We start from the raw sequence: 17,566 nt of genomic DNA on the forward strand, positions 1-17,566 counted from the left end.
AGTGAAGAGCCTTCACAAGGTTTATGTACTTCTGAGGTACGCCTTTCAATGACAGACACTTCCACCGAATCTCGCGGTCTACCGAGTCAAATGCTGCTTTTAAGTCAAGAAAGACCACCATTGTCGGACGCCGATAAGTATGCCTATGTTCTAGAACCTGACGAATGGTGAATATGTGGTCGATGCAGCCACGATCAGGTCTGAAGCCAGCTTGGTTCTCTCGTGTTTGCAGTTCACGAGTCTTAGTTAGGCGTCTGATAATTATCGAGGCTAGTATTTTAGATACTATATTAGTTAAACTAATCCCTCCGTGGTTGTCGCAGGATGATTTTGACCCTTTCTTATATATTAGGACGATAAGTGATTATGACCAGTCAGATAGGATAATGTCTAACTCCCAGATTTTAGCTAAAATATTAGTCAACCTAATCGCTAAAATTGGACCACCATCCTTAAAGACCTCTGGAGCCAATCCATCTGGACCAGCTGCCCTTCCTCGTTTCAGATTAACTATAGCCTTTTGAACTTCTACTAGAGTTGGGGGACCTGCTTCAATGTTCCATTCACACTGTCTGGGAATGGAGGGTAGTTGTAGAGTAACTGAAGGCCAGCTGAACTGTTCTCTGAAATGTTCCGCCCATCGTTCTAAACGTCTGGACTGGGAGCAGATGAGAGAGTCGCATTTTTCCGAAATAGTCTAAATTACACTTGACTTATTAATTCTAGTTTCTTTTATTAGTCTGTAGAGCTGTCTTGTGTTCCCTATAGCCTCCACCTTTTCCATCTCTTTTGCTTTCGTTGCCCACCACTGCCCACGGTCGTTCCTTATACTTTTGCTTAACCTAGATCTGATTTGTTTACGCTCTTCGTCGTGTTCAGAACCTGATGGGATGAGTTTGCGAGGATCCATCAGCGCAATGGACCTTGTAGAAATCCATTGGTTCTTCGTAACCCTGTGATTTAAATCAGTAATAGATGTCTTTACTGTTTCCACAGCTGTTTGTGTATCTTTCCAAGCAACATCTGGGTCAGCCTCGTTTTCAGAACTACCTAAGTGTGACCTCAGTTGTTCCTGGAACCTACTTTTGGTTTTCTCGCCACTCAGTTCAGTTCTAATGGGTCTTTTTACTGTGGTTTTTTCGCGCTCAGTGAGGCGCAAGCAGATGCGTGCTCGTATTAGTGCATGGTCGGAGCCCAAGCAGGTACACCAGAATGAGCGACAATCTTCTACCGACCCTCTCCAACGATGACTGATGGCAATATGGTCTATTTGAGTCCATCGTTGGTTTGGTGTAGGGGGTTGCCATGTTAGACGATGTCTCTCCTTATGCTTAAAATTTGTGTTTGCTAAAAATAAACGATTGTCTGAGCACAGTCGCAGCACACAATCACCATTATCTGTTCGTTGTGCCGGAATACTAAAATACCCACCTAAATGCCTTTCTGTTTGGTTTAAGCTACCTATCTGTGCATTAAAGTCACTTGCTACGACTACTATGTCCGAACGTTTAGCTTTCTGAAGAAGTTCAGACAGCTTTCTGTAAAATTCACCTTTCACTTCATCTGAGCTGCAGTCGGTGGGAGCGTAGGCAGAAACGACAAAAAAGGCAACGACGTGTGTCCCTATCCTTCCGAGTTCTTACGGAGCCGTTTAACCGAACAACACATAAACGACTGTTAACGGGGATCCACTCTAACAGTGCTTGTTCCGCCCTCATGCTTGGTGCTATCCCTACTTCTGCCAGTCCACGAGAGCTGACTGTCGGGTCACGAGATACACGGAGGGTGTATCTCGTTGGCTCTCCGTGTTGCCAAGGTGAGGTCAAGTGAATGACCACACTGGAATCCTGTATGCGTGTTTCAGAGACACAGCATACATCAATGGTACGAGATTCTAGGGTTCTAGCCAAGGAAGCCGGTTGACCGATTCAACATATAGGGCGTACGTTGAAGGCTCCAATGTGTAGTTTGGAGCGAGATTTCAGTAGACCTGGGACAGTGTTTTGCGCACTAGAATCGTTGGCTATGGTGACACTTGAGGGGGAAGCCGAAAGAGGAAATTTAGCCTTGAAAGTCGATGTAGGATGAATAATAGGAATTGAAAATGGAGGTTGATTATGAATACAGTGGTCTTGAGTGCTGTTATTGGTATGAGGGCGGTTATCACTTCCCGGTTGCCCACACCGTGGAAGGGTTGTTCTGGAGGTACCTGAAAAGGAAATTGGATTAGAAGTGGTCTTAGTGACCTGAGAGCGTGACCGCAGTGCCCAAGGGACAACTGTTTGAGGTCGGTCACACACGACCTTTTTATGGGTAATTTTTGTGTTAGCTTCGTACTTGTTGAGACCTTACCGCCGGAGACGGATATCCGTGGGATAAGGTGAGGTGTGCATTATTAGGGTCGACCTTTTCTAGCCCCACCCCTCCTTGTGGGAAGGCAGCATCGCTGTCATGTTGGTTGTCTGAAGGTAACACCTTACTGCTGTCACGCCTCTGTACGGTCAGCAGTACGACTTCGCCTTCGGACCTTGGGTTTGTTGCTTTTAGTCTTACTGCTCTTCAACCGACCTGTTTGACATGGTAGGACCTTGAGGAACGGTTGTTCCAGTCAGTATAGCTCGGTTGCTTCATCACGATAGGCAAGACCGACCACCACGTCAAGGTAGCAACAACGATCGGGATTTCAACATTTAGAATTGTGGATTACATCTCTGTAATTTGTAGTCAGTTCATTCTTACTAGTGATTTTGAGAAATTTATCACAGTAAGACCCCTTAAAAAATCTTTTTTCACATATGCTTGAACCAGAAAAAGTACCTTAGATTGTAGCTTCGTATGCAAAATAGTTATGATTCTATGTTTTGTAAGTTTACTTGAACAGTTTTTGTCATTATGTTAGGCAACATTTCAATGTAATGCTTTTGAAATAAGTTAAATAGTTTTCACAGAAATGAAATATTTTTCAGATCTTGGAGAATTTTTTCTACAAAGTGAAAATCGTATTAACTGGACAGCTGGCCTAATGCTTATTGGATTTGTAGTTGGAAATTACCGCTGAGTGATCTCATTTCGAGCACCACTAAAAACCAGGGAACATTTAACAGCTGTATCATCCAAGTGTGTAACTTCTTAGAAGTGTGCATTTATTATCCCACCAAAAGTTGAACGATTCTCCACAAGATCTCACCAAAACTATAGACGTGAGATCACTAGTAACTTACTTCACGATGTCTTCCTGAGGTTTTATTAGGATCATGTGAACGGCGGGTTTTAACCTATCGTGAACAGTTGTCACTAATGATATTAGATGGTTGTAGTTAAAAAGTCGTACTCTTAGATTCCAACTCATTGTCTTATGGGTTAAGCGACTACCTCGATACCCGAAGTTACTAGTCTGGTTGATGGTGTACATCACTGATGAGTCCCATACTGGGACAAAACACATTCAGTTTTCCCTGGATTTCAATAGTACCCCAACAGAGATCTATCCGCAAGAAATACCATTTGCAAGTTAAAACAATCTTCAAGAAACCTTAATATCAACGATTCTTGGATTTCTCTGTTTCTTCACTCTCCTAGAACTCAATGGGTAAGTTAAAGGCAATGTAGAAACTGGCACTTGTGCATACATCAGTTCAATTTGCCGTATCCCATTAACACAGCAAGATGAAATTATCAGCGCAAATCTCAGAGTAACAAAGGTAGAAACAGTATTGGTGGTAGTTGAAATGATTAGGCATCGAAGATACAATTCGCGAAAATAGAAATTAGTGAAATAAAAATTTCTCATGAGCTTCTAGTATTAGGATCTAAGGGAAGATGAAGAGTGAATGTACCTAGACCATTAAGAACTATTTTGATCTGTTCCACGCATAGTCCCTTACGACTGTTTACGATAATCACGTGGACCACAATTAGGTAGTCTGCACCTATCTATATGACTCAGTCTAACAGCCAACATCTTCATGGACTGATGCCATGTATTGGTTTAACCACCCTTAGCTTTCTTTAATTTACTCCTACATCAGCCATCATCACATGTCGAAATAGTCGGTGGATGGCCATACGTAATGATATATTTCCGAACCACTTCAATCGGCAAGAATTCACGACCTTAACATTCAGTTTGTATATTACCTTGTACTCTTCTTCTAAATTCAGAACTACTAACTCAACGGGCGCAAAATATATAAGCAATGATTTGAAGATCAATATTTTTGCACTTTACTCAATTGTACTTTTAACTATAGCTCCCAGTTGAAACTATCTTCTAAATACTTGTCCAGAAATATTTAACTCTTACACTCTGAAATCCATCAAAATTGTTCCAATTTGTTCTTAGCATTATTTTGATTTCCTTACCTTCAACATGTCTTCAGGTTATAATGATGATGAATTAAGCTTTAGATTACAGTTTATTAATCTAGTATTAGTATTAGTAAGTTTGGCTACCATCTCCATATATGATTGTTTTTTTGGTTTAAAAAATTACCAATTCAAACAGCGAAATCAATAGGCATCAAAGTTTACTAATAATTTTTAGTAAGGAACAATCATTTTACTCGTTAGGATTGTTAAAACTAACAGTTGTGAAGTTTTATCTTTGTATTAAACTCGTAATAAATAGGAATTGATCTGTTTCATTTTATAAATATCTCATTCTATTTATGGTTAAGGAAATAATTTAGGAAAGTATTGTTCTCATGGATTGCCGTCAATAGACAGACAGTCGGTAGTAAATAATAGACATCTGAATGGGTGTCTTTTTTCTCAACTCAACAAAAATAAGTATCGTATATTTTATCTTCCATAAAGATCATATTTTTGCTGATCTACTCTGAGGTGGAAATGAGTTACTAGAGTTCATTAGTTCTTCGCCATCGTTTGTAGAGAAAAAGAAATTTTAATATTGTTTCTCAATGAGATTTTGTCCTACAAGTCCATAGGTTAATTTAAGAAATTCAGGAAGTATAGTTTTTTTTCTATAAATTAGTCATGAATCATTACTACATTTTAAAAAATCCATTTTCTGGATTCTGATGCTCGATTAGTTTGAGGTTGAGAGATCTTGGATATTTTATTGGATTTCGATTGCTCACAATTAATTTTTAAACAAAACGACTTGAAAATTCGAAATGGATGAAAAATCTAGTGTGTGTGATGAAGAGATTCTTCAGTGAGAATTCCTATATTGATACGTTAATTTAAAGTAAGTTTTTATCACTTACTGGCATTAGCTTTCTAACAGTTTCTTCCTTGTTTTTGGAACTCACGACCAGTGTGTGCGTCGACGATGACCTCATAGGCAATTGAACTGTCAAATGCTCAGTCAGTAGTATCGTGCTTAGAGAGGGACTTAAAGTCGTTGATTCGATCTTTTCAGGGATTGGGAGTTTGCAGTACCAAGAAGTCTAAAATCTAGATGAAACAACTATCAAATACTACTTGGTTTTCATCGGTTTTTCACCTGTTACCGATTCGCGATATTCACAATCTTCATAATTCATCAAAACTACTCGTCTAAATAACTTCACAATCTACTTAATTACAATTTGATGTATTATGGTTAGTGTTTTAATCCGTGAATCGGAACAGTTTGTGTACTAAACACTCAATCATAGATAATAAATTCAGGCCACCATTCAGTTCAATGATGAATGACAATCTAATAGAGTAAACTAAAAAGGAGCAACTTAATGCAATTGAAACAATGAATTTCCTTATAGTTTAAATTAATTATTTTCTTTATTTTTCCCATATTATTCTAATTCATTTACTTGAATAACTGACTGGCTCCTTTAATAGTATCCTATTGATTTATAAAGTTGAGACATTTATTCACCCGTTTTCCTTTCGATCAAGATGTCTTTCCTTACTAGTATTTTCGTTTATGGTATGATCGGTTATTGTAGGTTGCCGTATACAAGTTGTTGTTTACTGTCAACTTGGCGAGACTGTAATTTATGGACGAACCAATCAGATACAAAATAACGAGCCTCGAATTTCGGTGCGAAATTCATTCATCCAGTTGGCTAAATAGCGTTTCAGCATTGTAGTTGATGTTAGTTCGTGATGAAAACGTTGGATCTAATTCTTAACCCTAACCATCAACTGTAAATCATAATTCTAATTCCACACACTGGTTTATAACACTCATTTAGTCGTGGTTAGTAGGCGGACATTCTCTTGATCATTTTAGCATCGCCCAAATGTCGTCCATATATTATAGTCTCACCATCAAATTTACAAATTTACACGTTAATATCTGTTGAATTATTATAGTTTTGAAAATCAATTTTGCCAATTTCAGAAGTAACTCGAAATATACCTAAAATACTTTTTTAATAATGAACTGTTCAATACAGGATTTACCATCTAGTTTGTTACTTTTCAATCACTGATTATCAGTGTCTAAAAAGTATTTTTATTCCAATCAACTAAACGGATCTAGGCCATTACTTCTTCCAGTCGTGACTTCAAAGTACTTACGTGGCTCAACCGAGAAATATGTGTGACCTCATTGATAGAAACTGAAAAATTTCGCCTATGTATAATTGTTCATGAATTTTAAAAATAAAATAAATCCATTCGAATAGTACCGAGCGATTTGGGTTTGAATCTCGTTAGGTGATGAATTAATAGCCTCAAGAATTTAAATACACTTAACTGATGAGTACTAACTAACATGTGACCAACCAAGGCTTACATAGTTTCCTACTGATCGCTCCTATTCATCGTGTATCACAACGACTATCAAAAAATTGTAAAATGATCTGGATAGTTGTTCAGACACAATAATTGTTAAGAAAATTACTTACATATGATCCAACTTTATTACTTAGTGATATCAAATTATGAATTGAAAATCATTATGAACTTTGAAAGTTTATTGAAATAAGTTCTCAAAAGATTAGTCATCTAGATAAGTTGGTTTATCCATATCCTTTGGATCAGATACTAAAACAAAGACTATTTTTTGTGTATAAATGTTAGTTAAGTTGTACTATATGTTGGATAGGTGTATTTGTTGTATTCTCGTTGGTTGTTTAACATATCCTAAATGAAATAATCGTCATAGTTCTGTGCTAAATTTGTTTTTGTACATCGAAATTGCAAACAATAGATATATGATAATTAACCGACCACTTTGTTTACGAGCAAATGACTGATTATCATGTCTTGACCACGTGAACATTCTTCATTGCTAGGGCTATCGATTTTGTAAACAATGCATTGTCACGTGTTTCAAGGTTGAATTAATGCTCTCCTAGTGTGTCGTTGTTCGAAATCAATGCAACCACAACGATAAACCTAGTTACATTTTGTTTATTTCCTAAACTTAATAAAGCCGTGATTGTTGTAGTTAACAGACATACAGCTTAGATTACCGACATATGAGCATCCTTATAGTGTTTTGCTTACATTGGAAAATCATGTGTACGCTAGTGGTCTTTTGGATTAAGAAGGTTTACGCGTTTGTCATACGCGCTATGTGTAACACGCTGCGCTTTAAAAAGAAATAAAAAATAATCATTTGTTCAGATTATTAAATATTTAACATGGCGTTTTGTACGATTTTCCCTTTTCTTTTAAAAAAAGTCTCGATAAAACAAAACCGATAAATGTAGTATAATAATGTAAATTCCTTTGTGTTATGACTTCTCTTTCAAGATGCTTCCCATTTTAGAATAAGTGCACTAATTATGTAACAAGACAGATTTATGCAATTTTTGTTACGTTTACAGAAAATTATTGATTAGAGCTGGAGATAGATTAAACAAAGCAATATGAGTGAAGAGAAGTTTTAGGAATATTCAAAAATAATTAAATTCATGTGTCGATCTAAGCTAGACCACAATCGAAAACATGAAAGCACTGGGACGCCGTTTCATCTCTTCGGAAGTGCTCATTCACGGCCTCGCACACTGAACTCTAGTCCAGGTTCTTCGGTCTCATGTGAGAACGCTCAGCCTTTAGATAGGTGAACTAGTCGCACGCGAGATCAGAGGCCCTGGACTTAAGTCCAGCTTGCAGGACCCTGGATGTGCACCACTGAGTCCCATACTATGACGAAACGGCCTTCCAGTGCTTCCAGGTTTTCAGTGGTGGTCTAGCTTAGATTGACTCATGAATTCAACTATTTTTTCCACAAATCTTCATCCAAAATGTTGATTAGTTATCAGATAAGTATATGAATTGAGGGCTGTATTAAAACAAGTTGGTTCTAGATATAGTAAACTAATGTCATCAACTATAACATTCTAATTACATTAGTTTAATTCATAGTGTAATATGAGTAAAACGTCTATAAGGAATAGGCAACATTCTTAATTGACAATAAATTAAATATATTGCTAGGTAAATAAATGTTTTAAAGTATAGTCCCCTGAGGAATACAAAATTGACCCGTATGTTTTATGTTTATTTCAACGTGAATTAAGTTCTCAAAATATAAACATTACGTAAGGTTCCCCATCGGTAACCGACATTTCAAGTGATATTTCATTTCCAGAATTAAGATTCTGTCAACCTTATATGTATCATCCCTCTGTCTCATGCATTTTCGGTGTTCATAATCAGATTTCACGAAACCGGGAACAATATAACAAACTCAGTTTCTTATGCAAAGGTTGTACATGACTCATTTTAAACAAGTGGCACATGTGCTCTTAAATTCTACTCCCACATCGATAAGACCATTAGTTCGTTAGAAAAGAGTCGTTTCACAGACTAGATAATCATATAGTAATAATTCATCACATATATCCTGGAACAGGAAAATTCACTTTATTCTTTCCATTCTATTATTTAAATTGTGTATTATACAAGTCATCGTTAATACATTTTTCTAGTATATAATAATATATTTTTAGAGGGACATTTTTTCGTTATCTAATCATATAATCATTATGAAATGTTCACCTTGTCATTTCATTGTAGTTGTTATCTATAATTATTTCCCATGAGATTAATGATTTCTATCATTTTCGATTATTTCCTATCAATATTATTTATTCCAGCTTGTAGTCGACAGTTCACTTACTGATGAATTGGAGTCAGAAAAACAGTTATTTCTTGTGAGTTCTCTCCTTATGATTTATTCATTTCATTGGATTATTTTAATCATTGATTCTTTGATAAATTTATACTAACTTCTACTTCCGTGTAGGGAAATATATTTTTAACTATAATTTGATAAGGTATCCTAAGATTTATTTGTGATTTTTTTTGTCTTATTGTAATGAGTTGACTATTCACTAAGTAATAATCAATCTCATGCATGCTTATTACGGTCAACTGAATCCAGCTCAGTGGTAAAGATGTTAAGCGTTTGCGAATGAGACTGAAAGTCCTAGGTTCAACCCCTGGTGTCGAGGTAGTGAATGTCTGCTGCTGAGTAGGACAGAACAGCTGTCCAGTGTTTACTGGTTTTCAGTGGTTGTTTAACTTGGATCAACTCGTGATCTCAGTACCATTCAACAATCTCTGTAACCCTCCATACTGATCATGAATGCGATCTACAGGTTTGCTTGACTTGACATTGATCACGGTTCAGTCATCAAATAATCAATCCTTCAGAAAATCACTTACTGTTAAAATGACTAGACAGTAAAGATGGTCACGACGTTGATTAAGACAGTTTCAAATATCACTATGTCTACCAGTCCTTTTAAAATTACAGATACACCATCTCAATGGATCTGAGCTTATACTAGACCTTCAACTATCTAAGTTGTGTTTTAATAGATGGTAGATCAATAAACTAATTACTAAAGTACCAATTATGAAATTTTTAGCAAAAAAACAAAATCCATCTTATTAATGTTTAGCACATTCTGAGTATACAATAGACTCTTCATAAATACTTTTTTATTACGTAAATATCTACAAGATTATTGAGTTGTATCATTAAACAATGAAACATTCTTAAATATTCATATGAGAATTTGTACAACTTCTTATCATTCAAAGTAAGTTTCGATCAGTTTAACAAATAACACCAAAAGACTAACACAAACTAAACATTTTTCAACTATCTACCAGACATTAAAATTAATTCATCAGATACGATCAGAATCCGAGTCCTTTTTAACTACATAAAAGATGGTCGTAAGAGTTTCTGAAGTGAGACTGTACTGCCGAGAGAAATGGACTGATCGTTTTTTTTACCTTGGTCTATCTCTGGTTCAAAAATTCATTAAGTATTCCTGTATTACAAGGTTACTCAATACTCATGCTTTACACATATGTTGTTCCTCTCCATATCTCTTCAAATTGAATTTGATTTAATTACTTTCATTCTGATACGTTTAGAAACGTTTAACACATATTTGCATTTTTCCTATCACTTCAAGTGTCACTTAATCGCTTAGCAAATAGTTATTTTTTTGTGGGATTTAATTCAAATTATTACCTCTACTTCCAAATGAAGTGATTAACTTCGAGATAAATTTCAGAAGTTTTCAACAATAAGTCGTAACCTATGGAGCTTATCTATGTCAAAAGTCAGTCGGTCAGTCATTTTTAATGATGTTAGATGATTATTGTACTATATCGCTGAAAGATTGAAATTGGGAATATGAACTATTAAATTTCATTACAATAGGTTTAATATAAATAGCTTTCAGTGGGATCTAAAGGTCTTGTGTTCTACCTTGTATGTGAGTTGGGAGTGCACACTTCTAAAAACCTTTTACCTACATTGAAAAAACCATCCAGTATTGAATAACTATTGAAATATAGGGGACTTTGAGTAATTATTTCGTCCGTGTCTAAACTTCTCTGAAGTGTGGACCTACAACCATTTATGAGATGGTATCTAGCAATTCTAAGCCACACTGTGAGCGTGTTATCTTCAAACTACTGAGTTGAGGCTTACTGGTTCGTATTTCCAACCTCAATCAATTCAAGGTATGATCATCCAATCCCAATGGTGATGACTTTTCACTTCTGATATAGATCAGTTCCATTGGTCACCGTTATTCAATTGAACCTGGACAATTTGTCTTAAAATAAGTCACTAGTAAACACACAACTTTAGTCTTACTTAACAGACTTCTTGGAACTTATTTTAATCCACAATTAAATTTGAAATGGCTTAAGTTATCCCATTGTTGATATTTTCGATCGAAATTTGGTCAGTCTTGGCTGGCTTATGAGGATCCTTTCCAGATTGTCTCCTTATAGCAATTATGACATAAGTTGATATATAATAGATGTAATGCGACTTGTTGTGGAATAAAGGGTGAACATTTCGTCCTATTTAAAATTTTTCATCTGGATTTACCGGCATCATAGAATTGATATTTGCTCCAGGACTCGAACTTGGTACCATCGCGTTATCTACTCGGCTACTGAGTTTAGATAGCTAATCATTTGTATCGTTTCATCGTGGGCTAACATCATTTAAGGCGTTAACGGAAAACATAAGATCCCGGACAAACGCGAAGGCAACCAACCTACTTAGAAAGAAAATACTACACCTGCTTGTCTACATATTTTAGATAGTAAACATACGATTTTCATTTTTTCTTTCTAGCGTTACTTGTTGTTACTTTTTTGTGTTACCTATATGTTATTTTCACATTCAATCATTGATCAGTGGACAACAATGGTGGATATTACTTTTTTAATAGATTAGATCACTTTGTGCTAAAATACGACTTCTTTGATAGATAGAATAATTTATTGTCCCAAGTAGTTACGCTTTATCATTGTTACTTTAAATAGCAATATTTGTAAGCTAGTCCAATATGTTATAAGTCATACATTAGTATCGGACTAACCGGATAACGATTATAGATGAGTATGCTACTAAATATTTGATGGTTGGTGAATAAATTTTACCCAGTTTATGATGATTTAGAGCATCGGTAATCGGTATTTAGTTTCATTATTAAAATGCCACCGATAGCCAATGAAGATTTCTGGGTGAATTACGGTTAGTTCGAACGCAAATTCAAGTTAATCAGTGTTGTAATCATAATGAGTCGAGTTGTTCAGTCTTCATAATTCCCGTTGAACTAGTTTTGAGAGCAAACAATAGAATCAATGGCTTTGTACAGATAAAACTGACTTTATCATTTTAATTCTCTAAGGTCTGTAGTTTCAATTCTTGAAAAATACCTCGAGTGAATTACGTCCCGAAAAAATCCCAAGCTAAAATAAAACAACTGTGGTATGTGCTACTGATATCAAGAGATATAAGTAGTATGTGTCACCAATCGAAAGTGGAATGCCTGAAGGTAGAAGGTTGAGGAAATTGAAGAGAAGAGAACGAGAACAGAGAGTGATTGGTGTGAAAACGAAAGAACAGTAAAGTCTGAGAAGAATGACTGATATTTTACAAATGAAGTATTTACTGTATGGATCTCAGATTTTACCAAGAGATTCTTTGATTTTGTATTCCAATACATTTGGTTGTCCCAGCCTGTGTTATCGTTCACGACACAACCACTCAATATTTACTTAATTTACTATAGACGTTTGAGTATCATCAACTTACCAAATCGATTCTACAATTCATATTTGGCATAGAGTTTGTAATGAGCTCTTGACTATTTTAGAACACTTCTTACTGTTAATATAATATTATGTTTGTCTTTTATTATTATTGTTTTTACAAAGTAACTGTTTAGGAATCAATTTATTCAGCTCAATGCTCTCATTAAACTCATTCTTAATTATATTTTGTTTAAATTGGTTTATATCAGACCACCTAATGTACTGAAATATACATATATATATATATATTTGATACAAATATTTCAGTAACTTAGATCATGTATTCTTTCTACTCATATGTATTAAATTGATTTGAATATTGGATTTTAATAGAGTAGTATTGCTCTATCTAAAACTTCAGTACTATTGAAGTATAAATAAATGATTATAAATTTCAACAAACAAAACACATACACATACGATACAATGAAGTTGACGAGTTTCGAAATGGAATATCACTTTATCCACCTGGGGTGTATTCACTTTTTTCCTAGTTTGAGATAAGAATTTCGCTAATCATGAGGATAAGAATAAGTAAGAGTTAGTCAGTCAGCTACAACATAGGACCAGGCACATATATGCATCGGTCCAAGTTACAACACCTCATTAGCATAACAAGATGAACACCAAATTCATACAAATAGTTACTTCAATGGTAGTAAAAAAGGTTGAATTTAAGTATATAATACAAAGGAAAAGAAATAGTTAGTAGAAAGAAAGGTATAAAGCAATATTAAACTCACGGTCTAACGGAAGATAAAGAGTGTATACATCGACACCATTGTGATCGATTCCGAATCATGTCACCCACAGTCTTCAACCATTGGTTACGATAGTCACGCGGATCCAAACCAAGTAGTCTGCATCTATCAACATGACACACACCAGAAGTTAATGACTTCGAGGACTGATGCCACGTTACGGTTTTGCCACCCCTGACTTTCTTCTATTCGTCTCCAACACCAGTCAACATTGCACGTCGTGGTAATTGGTGTTCAGGCATACGCAACACGTGGCCCAATAATCTCAGTTGGTGAAGATTCACAATCTCATCAACTGATTTACCATCATTCCCTAATACCCTGTGTCTAATCTCACTATTACTTACCCGGTGGTCCCAGCAGATGTTGGCAATATTTCTCAGAGATCTGTGATCAAATACTAGTAGCTTACGAGTTTCTTCTACGCTTAATAATCACGTTTCGAAACCGTAAAGTAGAACGGTACGAACTGCCGAACTGTATACTCGTCCTTTAATTGATAGGCAGATATCTCGCCTTCGCCGTAGTTGCTAAGGGACAAACGAGCTTTTTGAATCTGTGTTCAGATTGAGTCCGACACCAACCCATTAGGACTGATCATAGTCTCAAGATAAGTGAAGTTGTCGATGCGTTCGAGTGCTTCACTCCCTATCCTTAGTTCAGGTGTTGACGCAGGCCAGTCGTAAATCAACAAATTGCATCCAACAATTCTCAACACAAACTTTACCATAATGAGGTCGTTCGATCAAATAATCACGATTACTTTGCCATTTTAGTAATTCTTTTCATTCCATTTGTTTTTAGTCAATTCAATGTAACTCGAATGAATTGTTTGAAAAAATTCTTCAATCTTTAGAACAACTTCCCCTTCCTCTGGTTGGTTTATGGAAACAAAGGAAAAAGGTATGATTTATGTTTAATGTGAAACTGTTTGTTTTTATTTGGTCTTAATTTTAAATTCAATGAAATTCAACTATCTCCACGACCCCATACTCAAAGTTATCATGTGCACAGTAGTGGACTAATTTTGAGAAGGGATTTCCGGAGTTCTAGTGGGAAGCCATGAACAGTGGAGCTAATCCATGTCGAATGTGAGTCAGTTACCTACCGAAGTCAACAGATGGTAGTCGCCTAATATTGTGGATTGATTGAGGTCAGAAATTAGCGCAGTTGGGTACCGATTCGATGGTTTAGAGTTTAAGCGTTGGGACGCGAGACCGAAGGTCTTGAATTTGATTCCCGGTAACGGGAACGCTGGTGTGCACTTCTGAGGAGTTCCGTACTATGACGAGATAGCTGTTCAATGCTTTCAGATTTTCAGTGGTAGTCTCACTTATATCGGCTCATGATTTCCATACAATCCTAGAGGTTAAAGGTATTTTGTTCTAAAGTTGCCATCTAATATGTGTTTACATGTGTTATGTTATGTAGTTTAGTGTTCTTTGTTTTTAGAGTTTATTAATATCCATCAGTCGTTCATTTATTGTTACTTTTATTGTCATAGAATTGTATTAATTAAGTAGTGTATTAACAGAAATATTATTGATATAGTGAGATACCGTTAAACTACATCAATCCTAGGGACACTAATCATTCAAATTAACTGTTCAACCATTTAGTGATTAAAGAGATTTAGTGTTCATATAACTTTGATTAGGATATGACGAATATTTTTATTTAACTGATTTCTGTCTGATCTGGAATGAATATGTATAAATCCAAATGACCACATCTCTAATAAATCATAACTATTCTTCACATCTTCACCTGGAAGGTAATGTGCCTCAATAGAATGGTCGATTACTTCATGATCTGCCAACACGTCATAAGCTGGCCTTCTCCCAACGTACTCTTACACAAATAGCCTCCAGGTTAAATGGTGGCATTCGGTTCCGTAAAGCACATATCAACTACCTGAACCGACTATATTTTATAAACTGATTGAAATACTTATTATTCTTATCGTAAATCCTACTTCTACGTTCTTTTATAAATCCATAAATAATATATCGTGAGCCAACTTGAACGCCACCGCCCAATCTGTAACCTCATACCATTCAAACATTAAAATCACAGTAACCCTACAATACAGGAATACATAATTTTGATCTCAGTTAACTGTTTATAATCGTTCTGTGATTTTCTGAAATTTATACATCGTTTTATACATAAAAATGTAGTCATAATTAGACGGTAATTAAAAATTTTCAGAATTTGTGCCAAATACGTAAACACAGACAAACAAAAACTAGCTATGGATACCCCCCACACATACACGCACGTAAACATGCATAGAAAGTGTGCTCGTTAGTTAATAAACAATAAAAGAAAATCATCACAGATTTATTATGTTATTGTTTTAATGAACAAAATATGTTAGTAAATCTATATTTGCAGGTTATTTGAGTAGTTATATAATCAACTCATAAACACACGTATATATATATATATATAGAGAGAGAGAGAGAGAGAGAGAGAGAAATAACATTATCATACACTTGAGTGATGTTTGTTTTTCTAAAAGGGTAACTTTATTAATAGTAATTTTTTATGAAAAATAGAAAGGATTTGTGCATATGTGTGAGGGGGAAGAGGCAGATATATATATATATATATATATATATATATATATATATATATATATATTTCCGCATTCTTCTGTGTAGAGATTATTTGTGGTTGTCAACACGGTTAATATCAATACCTGTAAATAATGGTGATTTTTTAATAGTTTGAATAACTTTTTATGGTGTACTTAATCGTTACAGTTATTATTGTTATTATTAGACATTATAATCATATGGTAATTACACAATGTTTAAAATTATCTACTTGCTAAACATGATGATTTCAGTCTGTTTGGCACAGTATTCGATTGCTGATAATTATTTTTTTCCAATGAGTCAGTAATCTAGTTTCAATTAAATAATGATACCTAGTTGTGATGTGATAATGAGGTGCACAAAGCATGAAAATGTTGATGAGTGTGTATTTGTGTGTATACTTTGACATTACAATGTGTTGTATTTCATGTCAACAGCCTTAAAGTAATCAACGAGTACGAAGTATCGTAATTTTGAACACTCAAAATTAATATTTATTTATATGCTAAAAGGGAAACTGGAAAGCGTTTGATGTTTCAACCGCCAAACAAAAATGTTATCATGATATGACTAAGTATTTAATGTTACACCTCGCTAAAATAGGATCATTTTGAGCTTAAAGTATTGACTCTGTTTAAATAGCTAACAAATCATCATGCACTGTGATTTGAATCACTTAGACTAGAAATTGTCTTGATTAGTTCGATCATCAGTGTTGAGTCAAAATTAATTATTTACTTACTTATGTCACCCACCAGGATTCTCCATCCAACTCTGTCCTGTGCAATCCTTTCCAGTTGCTGTTTATCCTTTTTGATGTCTTCTTCGAATTCTCGGCACAATGTGTTCCTTGGTCTTCCACTTTTCTTTTTCCCTTCAGAATTCCAAGTTAGCGCTTGCTTCGTGATGCACGCTTATGATTTCCTCAATATATGTTCGACCCACTCCCAACGTCTTTTCCTAATTTCCTCTTCAACTGGAAGTTGGTTCGTTCCCTTTCACAGTAGGTTGTCGCTGATGGTACTCGACCAATAGACATTGACTATCTTGCGTAGGCAATCGTTTACAAAAACTTGTACTTTTTCGATGATGGTTGTGGTATTTCTCCAAGTTTCAGCTCCGTACAATAGAACTGTCTTGACAATCGTATTGAGGATTCTGACTTTGATACTGGTTGACAGTTGTTTTTAGTTCCATATGTTCTTCTACTGTAGGAATGCTGCCCTTGCTTTGCCAATCCTTACCTTTAGGTCTGCATCAGATCCTTGTTGTTCATCAATGATCCTATCCAGGTACATGAAACTTTCCAGAGTTTCTGCATCAAGTATGACTGGGCTGGTGTTCTCTGTGTTGCATTTTATCATCTTGCCTTTTCCCTTGTGTATGTTGAGTAAAATTTGCATGACATTAAACATTATGAGACGAAATCTACTCATTTCTATGTTTGAGATCACATAGAGATATATTATTATTCATTATACATTGTGAAATATAAAAGAAGGAAATGTAATAGATTCTCTTTCATCATCAGTCGTTCTAACTACTTAACGGTTTTCATCATAATAGCAAGAGTTCTGTTGTGTCGTATATACAGGAGTAACAACATAAAGTCTAAGTTTTCTTCTTGAACTTCAACGTGAATCATACAGTTCCCAGATTTCATCATGTCCTACTTATATTTGGCTCTTACATTAAGCC

At 35.3% G+C, this 17,566-nt stretch overlaps 1 protein-coding gene across 1 annotated transcript in view; it reads left to right on the forward strand.

Annotated features, from left to right (window-relative positions):
• The window catches only part of MS3_00002665 (uncharacterized protein), a 135,435-nt gene that overhangs the window by 47,521 nt on the left and 70,348 nt on the right, over nucleotides 1-17,566 (forward strand). Inside the window, exons 6-7 of the mRNA XM_051210270.1 lie at nucleotides 9,021-9,077; nucleotides 14,070-14,168. Of these exons, the coding sequence (XP_051073155.1) occupies nucleotides 9,021-9,077; nucleotides 14,070-14,168 (156 nt within the window). The remainder of the gene's footprint in view (nucleotides 1-9,020; nucleotides 9,078-14,069; nucleotides 14,169-17,566) is intronic.

This window comes from Schistosoma haematobium, chromosome 1 (genome assembly GCF_000699445.3).
Source record: "Schistosoma haematobium chromosome 1, whole genome shotgun sequence".
NCBI lineage: Eukaryota > Metazoa > Platyhelminthes > Trematoda > Strigeidida > Schistosomatidae > Schistosoma > Schistosoma haematobium.